Below are 21053 nucleotides of genomic sequence, written 5' to 3'. Positions count from 1 at the left end.
AAATAATTAAACATTTTGTTAATAAATACAGTTTTTAATCTTACAAGTTAGGCTGTTTTTACAGCAGGCGGTGATCCAGGAGAAGTGATTCTGCACAGCTGGGTGAGTTCAAGCCATCTCCAAAATTGGGCAGGGAGATTGTTACTTTCTCAATTTTGGACTGTAAAAACATTTTAACAACTATCAGACTAAACCACATCCATTTCTAGAGTCAAGAAAAAACATCTCTATTATAACAAGGAGGTCATTAGATATGGAGCACAAGGTCAGATTGCAGAAAGACGTTGAAGGCAATAGTGATGCCTTAAAGACAGTTGCCGTAAGTAATTTAGTGATATTATAGAAACCATACATCTGGATGGCTGGACAGAGAATGAACCCAGTCCTCCATAGTCTCTCTCTAAATGTCTTACCACGGAGCAATAATTCTCAAAAAATTCTGAAGAAAAATTTAGTTAAATAATATGATTCTTTTTAAATTACATGTTGTACTACAATCTCTTATATTTACCACACATTGCAGCCCAACTTGAATGAGATTTGTGTTTACTGGTGTGAATAAGAGAAACCAAATGGATGGGAGGGAGGCCGACAGCTGAGAGGGAGAGGCAGCAAGAAAATTGGGATTGGAATTTGATACCAGTGAGCTCCAACCTGACAAAGGGGAGCAACTTGTGGGTGTAAAGCAAAGTGAAAGTCTTTTCAAAAAATTCTGGAACTTTGTCCACAAAATTTTTCAATGATTGCCTTTTACTTATTGTGCAAGGTCTACAAAATACGCTCCTTCACAATTGATACACCGGTCCCAACAATGTTTCCACTTCTGGAAGAAGTCTTGGTACGCCTCTTGCTGGATTGCACAAAGCAGCATCTGCAAATTTTCTTTTATCTAGTCTATCATTGTCCATCTTCGCCCTTTCAGAAATTAAAAGTCCACAGCGGCCAGGTCTGGAGAATACGGAGGATGGGGCAGCACAGTGATTTCGTTTTTTGTGCATTAGTCACGACCCAACAGGGGTGAAAGTGCAGGGGCATTTTCATTATGCGAGTGCCACGAATTGGATCACCACATTTCAGGCTGTTTCCTTCTTACATGTTCTCGCAGGCATTCCAATACGTCTGGATAGTACCATCGATTAAGTTTGTCCCTGTGGCATGAATTCATGATGAACTAATCCTTCAAAGTCAAAGAAAACTGACAGCATGGCTTTGACATTTGTCCTGACCTGATGAGTTGTTTTTGGTCTTGGAGAACCTTTCCAAATTCATTGTGAAGACTGATCCTTGGTTTCAAAATCATAAATGCAGACCTACATCTCATCACCAGTTATGATTCTCTTAAGGAACATCTCATTCTCATCTGTGTGATCCAAAAGTTCTTCAGAGACTGCAAGTTGGGGGTCTTTCTGGTCTTGACTCATGAGCTGTGGGGCAAACTTGGCAGCTACCGAATGCATTCCAAGATGCTGAGTCAGAACTTCATGATCTGATCCAACTGAAACATTACATTCTTCTGCATTATCTCAAACATTCAGGCTTCGACTGGCACGCACAATTCCATTGACGTTCTCGACATGAGCATCGTCTGTATACATTGAAGACAGTCCTGTACAAAAGTCATCTTTAACTTCTGTCCAACCATTTTTAAACAGCATGAACCATTTGTTACACCGAGCACAGCTTGAGCCTCATCATCACAGGTTTCCTGCATCATCTGATGTGTGTCTGAAGTTTTTTTTTGAGTTTCACACAAAATTTAATGCAGATGTGTTGCTCTGCCATATCGAAATTTGCAAACTGTGTGACAACATTCTGCTCAATACAGCACTGAACAATAACTAACAACAAGCAACAATGAAACTTCCGACAGTTACACATTACCCACAGGTATGTGCAGGTATGACAACCGCATTTCCCTCCAAAACACCATTGGCGCAAAATTACGAATGTTCCGGAATTTTTTGAACAGAACTCGTATATGTAACCTTTGTACACCAATGTTATGAAAAGTCAAACAATGGAAAATCCAGGATGGAATGTAACAATACGAGAGAAGGAAAGTTGCTAACAATCATAGCTTTCGGCCATCAAGACCTTTGTCAGCAGTAGACACACATACTCACGCAAGCGCGTCTGTAGTCTCAGACGTGTGTGCTAGTCGTGCTTGCGTGAGTGTGTGTGTGTGTGTGTGTGTGTGTGTGTGTGTGTGTGTGTGTGTGTGTGTACTGCTGACAAAGGCCTTAATGGCCGAAAACAATGACTGTGTGAATCTTTTTATTGTGCCTATCGCAATATTATGAAAAGGAGAGCTGTGACTCACCATACAGTTGAGATGCTGAGTTGCATATAGACACAACAGAAAGAATATCAGACAAAGCTTTAGGCCAAACAGGCCTTCGTCTGAACACACACACACACACACACACACACACACACAAATCCATGTGTGCGCGCATGATCACAGTCTCTGCCTTGCCAGCCAGAGACTATGGCCGTGTGTGTGTGTGTGTGTGTGTGTGTGTGTGTGTGTGTGTGTGCGCGCGCTGATGAAGGCCTGTTTGGCTGAAAGTTTTGTCTGACAATCCTTTTGTTGTGTCTACCTGCGACACTCCATCTCAACTATATAGTGAGCACCAACTATCCTTTTCATAATATTCTTTATTCTACCCAGAATTTTCCATTGTTTTATCTTTGGACACTCGTTCTTGGTTCATCCGATTGTCATGTTTGTTCTTTCAAAGCTGCAGTGTGAAACAGAAGACAAGGTTTATATATATCCTTTGTTCTACTACATTCCAAATGATTTTGATTTTAATAGAACATTCTATAAGATGGATGATAATAATCTGTCAGTTTTCCGGCACAAAATTAAATATTTCTCTTAATAATGCAATGTCCAGAAATGTGCTGTTTTGAGCTAATACAGGGAAGAAAGAAACTGTATTTTATAATAAATGTGTTGGATGGAAGTCACTGAAAAATAAGTATGAAATTTAGAGTATGATCTTACCACTGGAACTTCACACAAGTGTGCTACAAACAGTTTTCTCTCCAAGAAATAATAATATTTCATTATAATGAAAACTGCAAATATATTTATAAATATTATTTTAATTTGTAGCTACCACAACATATTCTAATTCTGATTGAAAATGTGAGTGGAAATCAGAAATCTGAATGCAGAAAATTCAACTTTCAGTGTCATTTCTGTAATTAAGAAGCCTACCTTTCATGAAAACAAACAATGTTATGTACTTTAACACCCAAATCAAAGTAAACAAATGTAACTGAAGATACTCTGTGACTTATAATAAAAAAACTAACATTGGTAGTTTGTTGTTTCCATGGTAAAAATAACAGCTTAAACAAAAATGATGAGTACTGTTTTTTGTATAGAAAAAGACGCATTTGCAGATACTGTATTACTGAAAAGAAATTTTTATGTTAATGTCATCTATGACATTAGAAAATTAGGAACAGTTATTCTGATAAACCTGTACATAAACTTTCTGCTCAGCATCGGAATACTTCGCACAGTTTCAATGGAGGTTGTGACGAAGTAAGCTTGGATATTTTTACTTCCAGTCTTGTTTAGCCATCTGCCTCCTTAAAAATTCATTTTTTCACTTCTGCCTAATTACCATTAACATAAGCGAGTACAATCTGCATTTTCATAATAGTGAAAGGTTGGCCCTCAGTTTTAAAGAATATAACACCAGATCTAATATTGTGCTTAGTTTTATGTACATAATTGATTTTCTAATCTATTTTGACTATTCTTAGTTAGTGTCTTTTGTTATAGGCTGAAATCAGTGATTGTATCATAACTTAAATTCTATTGTTGACTTATAAACAAATATAAATTCTGTAGTAATTATAAACATTTGGAGGAACAACTAACAGTACTCTTAAGGGATCTATTTGGCTCTATTTGAAAACATGTTAGCAAAGCCAGCCCTTCATTAATTCCAAAGTAATTAACAGTTTTGTGAAAGTATTGATTGCATAACTATATATGCTGATTTCATAATTTAAATAAATAATTTGGCTTAAACCTTGTAGTAGAAGAAACTATTAAAAAGAACCAATTTTTTGATGTATTCAGTTAATTTAATGAGTTCAGTTTTAATTGAAATTTCCGTAAATTTTACTTCGAACAATGTGTAGTTTCAGTATCTATTACTGTGAGGATAAATAAGGGCCCAATTTTTGGTCCCGAAACAGTCAGTACATGGCCAAGTTTCAGACGAGGAACCTGTATTGCTTAAATCAACAACAAGGCATCAGTGAATAAGTGTAACACAATTAGGGCAGGTGTTAAAACAATGACAGTGTCTGCTCCATTCGTACCTTTCTATTCTTCAAGTACTGTGAGCTTTGTGGTTAGGTTTTTACTGCTTGTAGATGTTAAATTGTAAACTATTGTAGCAGTATGTGGAGATCTGTCTGCAAAATATTAATGAGGCTTATTGAAAGTTAAACAATAGTGCACTGGCCATATAACTATGTATTACTGGGCGGTTGTGAACAGTGAAACTAAAGTACTGTGAAACACAACTGTGCACCTGTTGGCTACATTATTTATAGTAGTCAGCGTCAGATATACAAACTCCACTTTTCAGCCAGCATAGCAATGCAATACATCAACACCGAAGACAATCAAGGAAGAAGTAAAGGAGGCGAACCGTCACAGCGAGTCTGCTTTCTAAATACAATGTAATGACATGTCACAGTATGTATAATTTCCTTGAATGTTTATAGCCTCCATAATAAAGAACAGCAGTGCATCCAATATGCAACCCAACTTATAGCTCTTAATATTGGCTCAACGTTACACATGGATATCCTCATGTGTGCTCTGATCCAGCCTATTCCACCATAAACAACTGTTAGTTTCCTCTAATTTCATCTGCAATATTTGTGCAACATATGGTACCACAGGATAAATTGCACTTGTAGTTGTATATTTACTGTTTAACAAGAAGTCATGTTTATACTATATTTCATCCCACAGAGTATTTTATGTGTATTTGCAATATTACCAGCATTATGTTATATTTAAATCAAACCTCCTTTAAAATAACAATGAAACTGGATTGCCATATTTGGAGATGGGGCTCAATCACATCTCCTGCCCCAGACGCAGTGCTGGTTCTAAGCAGCCCTGTCTGCCAGTACTTTAACTTCCTTCAAACATCAAATGCCTTTAATTGTTTAACCTGTCATTATTTCTGGAGTCTCATTTTTTTCATTTTTATTTGTGTTTATGATTCATCTCTTGAACTACATAAACATTTAATGAATTCTTGGAATGCTTGTAAGGCAAAACAAGTTACTATAACTGATGTAGACCTAGTGTTGGACTCTTGGTTGTCGTACAGCTTCCGACACTGTCACTGCAGCTACCACATTGATCTTAACCATCCACACTGTGCAGTCTTGCAGAATAAGGTTTGTATCTTCATAGCATTGCTTTATAGTGCAGTATCTTGTCAGCTTCTGAAGCACAGAGGAAACAGATTATGTGGATGCCATAAATATATGAACATGATAAGAAGTCCATCGGGCAAGTTACAGATTACCATAAAATTACTAACTGGCAACTAATTCACTGCTGACAATTTATTGAACTCAGGACCCATCAGGAAGTAAAGAGTTCTCAGGTTGTGAGCCATCTTCATGTATCCTTTCAAATAATACTAAGTTCACACACACACACACACACACACACACACACACACACACCTACTGTCTCCAGCCACAGTCGCTTGAGTGTGGTAGGGCCAAAGTGGCCAGAGGCTGTGTGTGTGTGTTTCTTTTTCTTTTTCTTTTTATTTTCCAGAGTAGGACTTTCTTGTCTGAAAGCTTGCATGCTCAGCGGTCTCTTCACTACGCCCATCTGCGACTCAATGTCTCTATGTGATTAAAAAAGTTGCAATTTAGCCTTTATTTGTCCTTTTCCAGTTGCAGATGTTTTTAATTCCCACTAGCCTTCTTCATCTATTTACAATTTGTACAGAAACCAGATGGCAGTTATAACAGTCGAGGGGCTTGAAAGGGAAGCAGTGGTTGGGAAGGGGGTGAGACAGGGTTGTAGCCTCTCCCCAATGTTTTCAATCTGTATATTGAGCAAGCAGTAAAGGAAACAAAAGAAAAATTCAGAGTAGGTGTTAAAATCCATGGAGAAGAAATAAAAACTTTGAGGTTCGCCGATGACATTGTCATTCTGTCAGAGACAGCAAAGGACTTGGAAGAGCAGTTGAATGGAATGGACAGTGTCTTGAAAGGAGGATATAAGATGAACATCAACAAAAGCAAAACAAGGATAATGGAATGTAGTCGAATTAAGTCGGGCGATGCTGAGGGAATTAGATTACGGTATTTACTCGAATCTAAGCCGCACTTTTTTTCCGGTTTTTTTAGTCCAAAAAACCGCCTGCGGCTTAGAATCGAGTGCAAAGTAAGCGGAAGTTCTGAAAAACGTTGGTAGGTGCCGCCACAACTAACTTTTGTTGTCGAATATATGTAGCGCTATGCAGGCATGCTTTGCAGGCACAAAGACAAATACTGGCACCAAAACCTCTGCGTCAGTAAATAAATTAAAAAAAGGTGGAAGACGAGCTTTTTTTTCTCCGCCCCGAGTTTCGACCACTGCATTTTCATACATTATCCAACGAAGTAAATACAAATTCCGTATTGTTCCTCTTCGAACGTAGCAGCATTTCAATGTACTACGAAAATCCGACTGGCAAGACTGTTTGGGTATTTGTCAATATGGCCAACTCTGCTTTCTGAAATTTTTCCTAACTGTGAGAAGAAATGGTTGCTAATAGGCACTTTTATGAATTGTGAATCACATGCAGTATTCTCTTCACCATAAGAGTAATATGAATATAAACATTTTGCCATGTATTCTTTCGTGTTTGCTGCTATCTCATTTAAATCCTGTCCGCCTAATAAACTACGAAACTAGAGTGAGACAACAGCAGACGTGGAAGAATATACATACCATGTCATGTTTGTATTCGTATTATTCTTATGCCTAATAGTGATACAGTCAGAAATGAAGCACGGCAATTGACTAGATTTTTAAATCTAAGATGACTCTAATTTCTGTGCACAATGTAATGTACTAAAGAGGCGTCTGCAAAGATTTTCAAACGGAAAAAATTTTCGCTAAATTCTCGTTCAGAACATGTTCTATCATACGCAGTCTATTATTTGATTCTTGTTGATCATTATCAAAGAAAGCAGCAGTGTAAGTAGCAACGAATAGCAGTCTCATGCCATTGTTTCGCTAATGAGACGATTCCTCTCTTTGTTTCTTTTTAATTGTAAGCGACGGTAGCGTGCACAAAAGCAAGCCATGCCGTGAGCGGTGACAGGCCGTAAACCCTCATTTTCAGAATGCGACAAACAATGCATGACACAGTACAGTAATGCATTTTCAGCTTTGAGTGACGTAAACACCTATAACAAAGAGAACTGCACTTGTCAGATCAAAGAAAAATAAGCTATCAATTCAAACCAGACGAAGCACGTGAAAAAGGAAGGGTACCCGTATAAATACGGACGGAGCGCCTGACACATAGCAATGGCTATCTGGTAAAGCTTAACTGCTAAGCTTATGACTCAAACCAAACTACTACAGCTGTATCGTCATTCATTCAACCTAAATTGTGTCTCATATTACAATGGACCAAGTTTGTTTCGATTTGGAAGTGCGGCCTAAAACTTTTCTCTCCCCTTGAATTTCGAGTCTCAGATTTCAGGTGCGGCTTAGATTCGGAAAAATTTTTTTCCTCGATTTCGAGTCTCATTTTTCAGGTGCGGCTTAGATTCGAGTGCGGCTTAAATTCGAGTAAATACGGTAGGAAATGAGACACTTAAAGTAGTAAAGGAGTTTTGCTATTTGGGAAGCAAAATAACTGATGATGGTCGAAGTAGAGAAGATATAAAATGTAGACTGGCAATGGCAAGGAAAGCGTTTCTGAAGGAGAGAAATTTGTTAACATCAAGTATAGATTTAAGTGTCAGGAAGTCGTTTCTGAAAGTATTTGTATGGAGTGTAGCCATGTATTGAAGTGAAACATGGACGATAAATAGTTTGGACAGGAAGAGAATAGAAGCTTTCGAAATGTGGTGCTACAGAAGAATGCTGAAGATTAGATGGGTAGATCACATAACTAATGAGGAAGTATTGAATAGAATTGGGGAGAAGAGGAGTCTGTGACACAACTTGACTATAAGAAGGGACCGGTTGGTACGACATGTTCTGAGGCATCAAGGGATCACAAATTTAGCATTGGAGGGCAGCGTGGAGGGTAAAAATCGTAGAGGGAGACCAAGAGATGACTACACTAAGCAGATTCAGAAGGATGTGGGTTGCAGTAGGTACTGGGAGATGAAGAAACTTGCACAGGATAGGGTAGCATGGAGAGTTGCATCAAACCAGTCACAGGACTGAAGACAACAACAACAACAACAACAAGTCTTCTTTTTTTCTTCATGATGCGACACTTGCAAATCTGTCATTCACGACCAAGCAAATGATTATCTCTCAAACCAATATTCCTCACCTTGCTATATGGGCAAAAAATCCTCAGATAGTTCCATGTGGTTTGCTGATGCTGTTTTTTTCTTTCAATGTATATATTTTTCCAAAAAGAAAAAAGAAAAGAGACTTTCTTAAAGTTGCTCAGGTATTCTTGACAAAATGACTACAGTGGCTTAAGATTAGTCAATATTTGATAAAAATAAATAGGTGACATGCGACTATCTTAGTTTCAAAGTGCAAGTACACCCTCTGCCGTCATGTGTGAACTGCTGGCTCATATTCGAAATATTAAATATACTGGATGTCATCAGCTTTGCTGGTCGAAGGGAGGATACATACTGCAGTGCATAACAAATGGTCTGATATGCCGCCTTAGCATACAATGTGAACATCGTCTTATACCAGACACAATGTAAGCACACTGTCAATATTCCTCTTTGTTTTGTTTACCTTTATGAATATGCACTAGGATCACTTACGTACTGGTGGCCATTCTTTTTGCAGTTTTCAGAAGGCAGTTGTTTATGTAGTAAATGACAGTAGTACTGAACAGTATGCAGGTATGTGATAGGAACATAGTACGTCTGCCCTATAGTTTCGATCATTGTTGTTAATCCGGGTTGACCACGCATTCAGAAATGGTTCTATGATTCAAAGAAGGTATCATTTGTAATTAAATGAATCCCTTAACAGAGAAAGTGCATGTTTTCGTAACAGTGACCATACGTTACTTAATGCTCACGTTATTACTGTACCTTAGAATGTGCTTTTCATAGTGAAGGTTATTGTATTGTACAGGATGAACCAGAACTTCACCGACAAAATTTCAGGAATAGTTCAAGAATACTTTCTGCGTACTTAGGTATAAGGGACCAATGGTCTTTGGCTGTTCATTATAGAGTTACTGCATTTAGTTCAGTTTCTTGCACCAATTAGCTTTGTATCTGTGTTATATTGAAAATAGTGCACAACATTGCAATTGTTGACAGTATGCAATGTGTGTCTTGCTTCCATTAACACACTGTATCTGCTGCTAACAACAGTAACGCACTTTTTTAACTCATCCTTAAGTCTGCATTCAGTACTGCATGGTACGACCAAGGGCTTTGTTTTCTGACAGTTTTAGTTCTGTGTTAGCAGTACTACGCACAGGTTTACTGATGAAGAGTTGGCCGATACGCGCCTCATGTACGGGTTCACTGAATGCAATGGACAAGTTGCACAATGATGCTACACTGAGCTGTTCCCAAACTGATGGCAAACACATCACAGCACTTTTACAATAGTGTGTTGTTGCATTACTCTGTGTTTTGTGTTGTACATTTTGGTGATTGCTTATTACAGGCTTTTTCACTCCTGTGAAGATATTTTCACAAAAACAAGAGCAATCGTGGTAACAAACAGAATAAATCATAATTATATTATTACTCTGTGATAAGCTGCTGAGGTGAAGGGTCCCTTATACCAGAATACTCAGAAGGTATCCTGAAAAATGTCTGGAAGTTTATATCAGTGGAGCTCCAATTTGCCCAGTACATTATTTTAAAAACCAATAGTTAGTTCTGTGAAATATTATAAAAGAGCAGTTGGATGTATTAGTGCTCATTTTTGGAGTATAGCTCAGTGGGTTTGAATTAGATCAAGGTTTTTTTTTTTTTTTTAGATGTACTCTCTCCACATTAGCACTCAGTGCCAAATGCAGGTGCTGAAATGATATACTAGCGAACTGTGAGCTGGAAACATCATGAAGTGAGTGAAAATTTCTCTGGGTTGTGTTTGTGAGACCCATATCTCTAGAAGTGCTTAGGCCCTGCACAGCATGTCATATAATGGCAACATTGGGGTTTCGAAACATGGAAAAAGACTAAGTGGATACTGAAACACTTTATTACATTATTGCTGCTTACAACTTGCACACATCTAAAGCAACTAAGAATACACCAGTTGCAACGAAACAACAAAGCTCAACAGACAGCACCAGCATTACATGCATGTTGTCATAATGAAGAATTGTAATAAAAAGTATTGTGGTGACATCAGGTTTTTCTGACATTGAACATTAATGAAAGCAGGCCAGTTGTATGAATGCTGAATGAATACATATAATTAACTTAATTGATCAGGTTCAGATAATGTTAATTGGTCATGGAAGGAGTCACTACAATAATTCATAGAAAACAGATAAGAAAGAAATGTTGTACATAGACTTTTCAGTGTTATGTTTTAAAACCAAAACTCTTACAACTACATTTTCTCCCCCAAATCAATTGAAGGGAAGAGTGAGAATCTTGAGGACTAGGAGAAACTGGCGACTTTTGTTGCCACTGAGATACACGGTCATTGATGAACATACAGTGAAATTTTTATTTCTTTTGACAGATCAGAAAAGACAAAAGTACATATTCTCAAGTCTAAATTTCATATTGGCTCTGTATACAGAGACTTAAGTTTGTTAGTTGCTCTATACAGCACACCTACACAGTGGAGAGATGAATTATTATTATTATTATTATTAAAAATTTTATAGCTGCTGTAATTCTATTTCTTCATGATTTCTGCCCGCACACGCACACGCACACGCACACCCACCCACCCACCCACACACACACACACACACACACACACACACACACACACACACACACACACTTTTTATATCCCATGAAATGAAGAAATGAATCATCATAATATTGAATACAAGGAGCAACCAATAACGACTGCTTTATTTGGCATGCAATACTACCATATTTACTCGAATCTAAGCCGCACTTTTTTTCCGGGTTTTGTAATCCAAAAAACCGCCTGCGGCTTAGAATCGAGTGCAAAGTAAGCGGAAGTTCTGAAAAATGTTGGTAGGTGCCGCTACAACTAACTTCTGCTGTCGAATATATGTAGCGCTACACAGGCATGCTTTGCAGGCACAAAGATAAATACTGGCACCAAAACCTCTGAGTCAGTAAATAAATTAAAAAAAAAAAAAAAGTGGAAGACGAGCTTTTTTTCTCCGCCCCGAGTTTCGACCACTCCATTTTCATACATTATCCAACAAAGTAAATACAAATTCCGTATTGTTCATCTTCGAAAGTAGCAGCATTTCAATGTACTACGAAAATCCGACTGGCAAGACTGTTTGGGGTGTTTCTCAATATGGCCAACTCTACATTCTGAATTTTTTCCTACCTGTGAGAAGACATGGTTGGTAATAGGAACTTTTATGAATTGTGAATCACATGCAGTATTCTCTTCACCATAAGAATAATACGAATATAAACATTTTACCATGTATTCTTTCATGTGTGTTGCTATCTCATTTAAATCCTGTCTGCCTAATAAACTACGAAACTAGAGTGAGACAACAGCAAACGCGGAAGAACATACATATCATGTCATGTTTATATTTGTATTATTCTTATGCCTAATAGTGATACAGTCAGAAATGAAGCACGGCAATTGACTAGATTTTTAAATCTAAGATGACTAATTTCTGTGCAGAATGTAACATACTAATGAGGCGTCTGCAAAGATTTTCAAACGGAGAAAATTTTTCGCTGAACTCTCGTTCAGAGCATCTTCTATCATACGCAGTCTATTATTTGGTGCTTGTTGATCATTATCAAAGAAAGCATCAGTGCAAGTAACAACAAATAGCAGTCTCTTGCCATTGTTTCGCTAATGAGACGATTCCTCTCTTTTTTTTATTGTAAGCAGCGGTAGCGCGCATAAAAACAAGCCATGCCGCGAGCGGCAACAGGTCGTAAACACTCATTATCAGAATGCAACAAACAATGCACGACACAGTACAGTAATGCATTTTCAGCTTAGAGTGACTCAAACACCTATAACAAAGAGAACGGCACTTATCAGATCAAAGAAAAATAAGCAATCAATTCAAACCAGACGAAGCACGTGAAAAAGGAAGGGTACCCGTATAAATATGGACGGAGCGCCTGATGCATAGCAATGGCTACCTGGTAAAGCTTAACTGCTAAGCTTACGACTCGAACCAAACTACTGTAGCTGTATCGTCATTCATTCGACCTAAATTGTGTCTCATATTACAGTGGACCAACTTTGTTTCGATTTGGAGGTGCGGCTTAAAACTTTTCTCTCCCCTTGAATTTCGAGCCTCAAATTTCAGGTGCAGCTTAGATTCGGGGAATTTTTTTTTCCTTGATTTCGAGTCTCATTTTTCAGGTGTGGCTTAGATTCGAGTGCGGCTTAGATTCGAGTAAATACGGTAATATCCAGAGAAGGAAAGTTCCACTACTCATTCAACATAGGTGGTGAGAGATTACTATCACGGACAATTAAACTTCAAACTATTTTATTAGTTACACAGTTCTGTCCTCTAATCATTTAGTGTGTACGATTCTCATGTGTGATTTTATTGATTATAGTTAAAAGTTAATTCTTTCTTGAAAAGTGAGTATAGAAAAATAATTTAAGTTTGTAACTTACTCTGGATTTCTGGATTACGGATGACTGAACCAATAAGTTTCAGCGCCTGAGCTCCTGCTTTTTGCACTTTTACATGGGAATCACTCAATACTTCTATCAGTTTTGGGACAATGCTGGGCAGACAAGATGAAAGTTGTTTTGGCGCACAATAGGCCATAGCACCCAAGAGTTCAACAGAGCCTGAAACAAACAAATTTACTTAACATGTAAAGTCGTTTTGGTGCACAAGAGGCTATAGCACCCCAGAGTTCAACAGAGCCTGTTTCTAACAAATTTACTTAACACGTAATTTTTTTTTTCCATCAACTATTGAGTGCACTTGCACACGTACATCGCCTCCTCTCTCTCCCCCCTCCACCCCTCCCTCCACAGAGATAGTACTCTGAGAGCCAAAATTAAGAATATTTATCTACGCAGAGTCAGCTGACCTTTGCCCACATTATTTTTAAAAAAATCCCAAACAATTTCTTCCATGAATAAAGTACCTACTAGTTTTTCTCCCTTAATTTAAATCCATTGTAAATAAGATAACACCACCAATGGCTCAAATGACAGAAATTATCATGTGAAACACAGCTGTTATGCCACAGTGTATCTTTGCTATTATCATAAGCATATATGAGGAAATCACTTTAATAAAGAGCAAAATCATTTTCCAATAACATTACTTTTTTAAGTTTCTGGTGTAACTGTTGACAGTAATCATACGAATATTCCAACACTGCATTACTGAAACAAAAAGTATCTTAATGACAAAGTGGGTTTATTGTCTTTTTTCAGTCTTTGGGCAAAATGCATTGTGCCTTTAAGTGCAACAGGAACACACAATGTGTGTGTGTGTGTGTGTGTGTGTGTGTGTGTGTGTGTGTGTGTGTGTGTGTGCACGTGAACACAAACACAAAACACAGAGAAATGCGGTAGACAGCTCGTGCATCATTTGCTAAACCGGCTGATAAATCAGATGGCAAACCTAAGCTGAAACGTAAATTGATAAAAAAAGGGGCATTCCAGCAGGAAGTGGCAGACAGTTAAAATTTGGGCACAATGCATACAAAGTGGTGGGGCAGCGCCACTGAGCAAATGACAATGGCTGAAAAGGCAGTGTCCAATACGAAGCCGAGTTAAAATAATCTCCTCCCGGAGGAAGGGACAAGAGGAGGTCATCCAAGGTGCCGGGAGAGGCTTAATAAGCTGAAGCTTATTCCCATGAAGGGAGGACCATTGACAATGCCAAAGGGACACCACCTCCTGACAGATGCCAACGCAGAGATCACTGGAGGGAATAGAGGTACTCGCGGGCTGAGATACAAGGACTGCAGCCTTGGCAGCAGCATCAGCAGCCTCAAATCCTAGCAGACTGACATGACCAGGGACCCACAGAAACATGATTGGCTCCACCAAGAGTGAGCAAGTGACAGTTTTCCTGGACCCACTGCACTAAGGGATGAGCAGTGTACAGCACACAAAGACTTTGGAGTGCGCTGAGTGAGTCTGAGCAGAGGACACAATTGGGAAGGCTGTGTCGCCGGAAGTACTCCGTGGCCTGATACAAGGTGAAAAGCTCGGCGGTAAATACTGAGGAGTGTGCCAGAAGCCAATATTGAATGACACGGGTGCCAATGAAAAAGGCACACCCGACCCCATGGTCAGTCCGAGAGCCATCAGTGTATACAAAGGTACTATCACAAAGTTCCATGCAAAGGTCATGAAACTGAAGGCGATAGACTGAAGCTGGAGTAGAGCCCTTATGAAGCGAATGAAGGCCAAGGTCAACATGGGCCGCTTCACGAAGCCAAGGTGGTGAAGGGTACACACCCACTGTGAAAGTTGCAGGTAGTGAGAAGTGAGGCCACCATAGAAAGTCGTGAAAGCGGACTCCAGGAGGAAACAGAGAAGAGGGACGAGCCCCGTACTGACAATATAAGGAATCATCAAAGGAGGCGGCATAGGAGGGGTGGCCACACTTGGCAGACAAACGGCATGTGTACCTGCTGAGGAGAAAGTTACAGTGGTAGGACAGTGGTAGTTCAGCAGCTTCAGCATACAGACACTCAACCGGGCTGGTGAAAAGGCGCCAGTGGCCAAACGGATGCCACAATGGTGGATAGTGCTGAGATGGCATAAGAGGGATGAGCATGCAGATGCATAAACAAAGCACCCATAGTCGAGTTTCAAATGGACAAGGGACCAGTACAAATGGAGGAGGGTGGTTTGATCGGCACCCTAAGAAGTACCATTGAGGACACGTAGAACATGGAGGGACTTCGTACAGTGGGCTGCCAGGTAAGAGACATGGGAGGACCAAGAAAGTTTCCTATTGAGCATGAGCCCCAGGATTATATAGAGATGGTGGGAGAAACCATTTGCACTGCCAGAAATTCATACAGACGGTTTTGTCAGTGGAAAGGCGAAAGCCACTGGTAATGCTCCAGGAGTGAAGACGATCAAGACAGTGCTGAAGACGCCGCTCAGTGAGATAGGTCTGTGGAGAACTGCAATAGACTGCAAAATCATCAACAAAAAGGGGGCCGGAGACGCCCAGCAGGAGACAGGCCATTATAGGGTTAACGGTGATAGCAAACAGGATGACGCTCAGGACGGAACCCTGAGGCACACCATTTTCCTGAATAAAGGTGTCCGACAATTCAGAACCCACATGCCCTTTGAAATCTCGGTCTTGTAAAGATGCCTGAAGAAAACAGGGCAGGCGCCCATGAAAGCCCCAAGTGTAAAGAGTACGGAGGACACCAGTTCTCCAGCAGGTGTCGTAGGCCCTCTCCAAATCGAAAAACATGGACACAGTCTGGGATTTCTGCAGAAAACCATTCATGACATGGGTGGACAAAGTAACGAGGTGGTCAACTGCAGAACGCCGCACTCGAAATCCACACTGTGCATTCGCGAGTAAATGGCACAACTCGAGCCACCACATCAGATGGGCCTGAGTCATATGTTCCATCCCCTTGCAAACACAGCTGGTATGAGAGATGGGGCAGTAGCTAGAAAGGTTTTTGTCCTTACTGGGCTTACATATGGGTATGACGGTGGCTTCACGCCAGAGTCCTGGAAAAATGCCCTCAGCCCAGATGCGGTTGTATGTGTTAAGCAGAAAGTGCTTGCCTGTTAGAGAGAGGTGCTGCAACATCTGAATGCGAATAGCGTCTGGCCCTGGGGCGGAGTACTGGGGTGAACTGAGAGCATGATCTAGCTCCCTCATAGTGGAGGCAGCAATGTAGCACTCATGATTCGGAGAAGAGAATGTTATCGCTCGAGCTGCCTCCACTCATTTCCGATGGATGAAGGCACAGTGATAGTAGGAAGAGCTCGAAACTTCCGCAAAATGGTGGCCCAAGGTGTTGGAGATAGCAACAGGATCCACAATGACATCGGCACCTACTGCCAGGCCGGAAATGGGGGAATGGATCTTGGTTCCAGAGAGCCATCGGAGGTTGGCCCACACGACAGAGCAAGGTGTGGAACTGTTAAAAGAACTAGCGAATGAAATTCAACTAGTTCTTTTGCTATCCCGAAGAACTCTACTACACTTTGCACGCATCTATTTATAATGAAAGCAGTTTTCCAGCGTAGGGTGGCGGTTAAAAATGCGGAGATCACATCTCCGTGCTCGAATTGTGTTGTGGCATGACTCAGTCCACCAAGGGACTGGGACACGATGTGGTAAAGAGGAAGTGCAGGGGATGGAACATTCTGCAGAAGTAAGGATAATGTTGGTGAGATAGTCCACCTGGTCATCCATCACAACTGAGGAAATCTTGCTCTGCGAAGGTTACTACGGAGGAGTAAAGCTGCCAGTCAGCCTTAGTAAGCCCCCATTTGGGCATGCATGTGGATGGGGTAGGAGTCAGCGGACAGAGAGCACACGGGAAATGATCGTTCGAGTAGGCGTCAGAAAGAACGGACCACTCAAGACGATGGGTAAGCTGGGTGGTGCAACAGGATAGGTCCAAATGGGAATACGTGTGCGAGGAGTCAGAAAGGAAAGTGGGTGCTCCAAGGTTAAGGCAGAAGAGGTTGGTTGAGTTTGTTAAGAAGGTCAGCCAAGAGGGCACCTCTCTGACAGGTCTTGGGAGAATCCCAAAGGGGATGATGCGCATTAAAGTCATCGAGCAGCAAAAATGGGGGAAGTAGCTGCCCAATAAGGTGAAGGAAGTCTGCCCTGGTGACATCAAAGGACGGAGGTACATGAATGATACAGAGGGAGAAAGTCAGGTGGGGAAGGAAAAAGTAAACAGCAACAGCTTTAAGACGGGTAGTCAGAGAGATAAGTTGACTATGAAGGTCATCCTGTATGAACACCATAACACCCCCATGAGATGGGATGCCGACCTTAGGGGGAAGGTCAAAACAACTGTTAGTTAATGTGAAAGCTCAAAGCGGTCTTGAGGGCACAATTTTGTTTCCTGAAGGTAGAGTACAAGGGGATGTTGCAATGCTTGAAACGGCCGTAAATCCTCTTTGTGGGACCGAAGGCCGAGAATGTTCCATTGGAGGGCAGTCACGAGGAGGAAGAGATGTAGGGGTGTCAACTCTGTGGCTGCAGAGGGACAGCCGGTGGAGAGTCGCTACTACAGAACACACAAGCAAGAGGCTCCTGCTCCATGGGGTCCACAGAAGCAAGGCGTGCTTGTGTGGTCAGTCTGGGGAGTCCAATGCTGAAAAACGGTTGGTGGTGCGCACTCGAGAGACAGAGGCTGGCGGGGCTAAGTGACCACGTGGCAACACTGCTGAGAAGGATCTTCGAGCTGGTGAAGGAAAAGACTGTGTCTTCAGCAGACTTTTTCGAGCCCTTGTCATTAGAGGAAGACTTGGGTGTTGTTTGGCTAGAGAGACGGAGCAAGTCTTCTCGGAAGTACTACTATTGTCCGTTCCTGCCTGCTGGTTATGTAGTGGGTAGCTTCGCCCCTTTAGGTGAAAGTTTGATGGTTTGTTGCACAATGTGACGGGGGGCAGTGGTGCTACCTTGACACTGGGCGACTTCACAACCTCAGAGCCAAATTTGAGGTCACATGTCTGTGTGACCATGTCCTTCATGGAGCAGCTTGTGTAAATTACACCACGGGAAGAATTCGAAGTTCTATGTGCCTCAACACGAACAGGGTAGCCATGGAGAAGCGAGGCAGCAAGTAGTTGTGCTTGAGAATCAGAAGCCGTCTCCAAAAGCAAAGGGCCATTCCAGAAATGAGAACAGTATTTCACAGGGCCAGCGATGGCATCAACACCTTTCTGAATAATAAACGGATTGACCATGGCGAAGGACTGACCGTCTTCAGTATGGGATACCACACAGAACTGTGGTGCAGTGGGAAGGATCTCCGAATCAGTAGCCTCATTACATTTATGTTTCATTGACATTGATGGAGAGAATGATTGACTCATCACAAGGAAATCCCCCATGATTGCCAGAGTCTCCAATGGCGTGCTCCTTCCAACTGAGGGCCCCCTTCACAAGGGGGGCACTCCCTCCTTAGGTGATTGTTCACACCTCAGGTCACACCTCCACACACGCACATATCCATCCACACATACAGACACAAGCAGACATCTTGTCTGCTTGTGTCTGTATGTGTGGATGGATATGTGCGTGTGTGCGAGTGTATACCTGTCCTTTTTTCCCCCTAAGGTAAGTCTTTCCGCTCCCGGGATTGGAATGACTCCTCACCCTCTCCCTTAAAACCCACTTCCTTTTGTCTTCCCCTCTCCTTCCCTCTTTCCTGATGAGGCAACAGTTTGTTGCGAAAGCTTGAATTTTGTGTGTATGTTTGTGTTTGTTTGTGTGTCTATCGACCTGCCAGTGCTTTCGTTCGGTAAGTCACCTCATCTTTTCTTATATATATAATTTTTCCCCACGTGGAATGTTTCCCTCTATTATATTGATTATCATTATAGGTTCATTCACAACATGTGTCTTCATAGTATGTCTGGCACTGTATTCAGAAGCAAAAGTGTTGCTATTTATGATTACAAATGGTACTTAGGATGTGTCGCAGACTACAGTGAAGCGGAAAGTGAGGTATTAGTGGACTTCATGGCATCAGGAGGACAAGCAAGCTCATTTCACAGGCCACACTTGAGAGACGTGTTGGATTCCTTTTGAACATATTCTTATGATGGTTACAGTGCCTACTACTGTGTCAGAAAGAGAGTACATATTGCCACTCAAAGAACAGACTGTCTAGTTACAGGATGGGAAAATATTTGCTCTAGTCACTAGCGACTGGTTTTTGTCATTAAACATTAATGACAGTTTGTGTTAATCTACCTATACGTTGTTGCTTAGTGATTATAGTGATTACACCAGGCAGAAGAGTTTATGACCTTTTTTTTTTTTTTCAAAACTGTGTTCTGCAACAGTGGTCACGTCTTAAATATATCTCTGTCAGCTTTCATTGTACACAAGTGTCGTGCAATAACACATTAAAATTTTGAGACACATTACATTGGGGCAGAAAAGATTTCAGCTCGTGGCCATGCTCAGGTACGAGTGCCACAGCACTCAGCACTCATTTCTCCCATTGCCATGCCATGCTCTCTTGGCTTGAAGAGGGGGAAGAGGGGAAAACTTTGAATGCACCACATTTAAATGGCATTGCAGTCACACTGCATACGGGTTGTTTATGTATTTCACATTTCTCAGCAACACTGGTCCTGCACAAAACAGTTTTTCAATATTATTTTATTATTTTTGATTTGCTGAAGACATAATATAATTTTCATCTGTCACAAACTACCGGCATTCAGACAGACGCACACAGTTCACAGATTTTCACACTCAAGTGGCCACGTAATAATGGTGATTTATTTAGTTTCATAATAAGAAAACATCTCTCACACAAATATATTGATTGAAATATTGTAGCACCTTTGCAACCTCATTATGGAGACATGAACACACTAACTGAAGAACGCAATGTAGAAGTCCTGGACAGTTTTAATGCAAACAGATTTATCATTAAAATGGAAACTATCATGCAGGTCAATCTGTTACATCTGCATATGCACAGGGCGCTTTCAACTGAAACACCAAACAATCTCTCAGATAGGTCGAAAATAGACGTAAGATTGATAGTGTCCTCAAAACACTTTAGAGACTATCCTTGTAATTCTTTTAAGGCCACAATGAATCCTTCAAATCTCGTGTTTTCCTTAACAGTACTGAGTTTAGGGACTGGACCGTGTTTGTCAGTATGTGTCCATTCCTTAATGCTATCTTCTTTTTAACTGTATCCCCATAAAATCAGAAGGAAGCAGTTGTTAATCTGGGAATGCCTTACTGTGTTCAGTGTGCAGTCAAGTCCATTTAGAATGTGAGGTCCGCAATCCATTCCAGATTTTCTACTTGTCATTCCTCCACTTTTTTTTCCTTTATAAATACAACAATAGTGAGTTTTGAACTGAAAAATCATTCTGAGCACATCTCTTGACTTAACCACATACTTTGCAGTAATATATAAAGTCCCCACACTCTTCGTTCAGTTACACTGAAAACTGATGGAATTAGCAGTGGAATAATGCACGTGACCTCATAAATTTTACTGTTTATACCAACAATTTCTCCACATGCAGCATTTTTGCTAATTTAGTACAAAGTGCTTCTTGATGTACTGAACAACGAATCTTATCCGTCTAAGATCGTAATTTTTTGCTTTTTCATTATCAACTTCTTTAAATTCTTTTTCCATGGTATTGCAATATTGTTTCACAGTAAATTTATAGCACCCATCATTGACATGACAGCGTAATAGATGTTGATAAGTCTCATCTATATTCATTTTTAAACACTTGTGATGACAAACCGCTATACTGTCTCCTTTTGTGCAAATATATGCTGATTCCTGTGAACATCTTTCATACTACGGAAAAATAGTGAACAGTAAAACCCTGCTGTTACCACAATTCTGAATTGAAGAGCCAAATGAAAAATAACACATCACATAACTAAATGAAATGTCGCACTATACAGAGCCCTTCCCAAAAGTTACGAGTAGAGCTTAGACAGGCCAGGCCATGGCCTGCACGC

The 21053-nt window shown here is 40.6% G+C and overlaps 1 protein-coding gene across 1 annotated transcript in view; it reads right to left on the bottom strand.

Annotated features, from left to right (window-relative positions):
* Positions 1-21053, bottom strand: part of LOC126412568 (eIF-2-alpha kinase activator GCN1) — a 255275-nt gene that overhangs the window by 70160 nt on the left and 164062 nt on the right. The window contains exon 24 of the mRNA XM_050082216.1: positions 13016-13195. Coding sequence (XP_049938173.1) covers positions 13016-13195 — 180 coding nt within the window. The remainder of the gene's footprint in view (positions 1-13015; positions 13196-21053) is intronic.

The sequence above is a fragment of the Schistocerca serialis genome, chromosome 1 (assembly GCF_023864345.2).
Source record: "Schistocerca serialis cubense isolate TAMUIC-IGC-003099 chromosome 1, iqSchSeri2.2, whole genome shotgun sequence".
In the NCBI taxonomy this organism is placed as follows: domain Eukaryota; kingdom Metazoa; phylum Arthropoda; class Insecta; order Orthoptera; family Acrididae; genus Schistocerca; species Schistocerca serialis.
The sequence above is the reverse complement of the archived record's forward strand: the minus strand, read 5'-3'. Positions and strand labels throughout refer to the sequence as shown.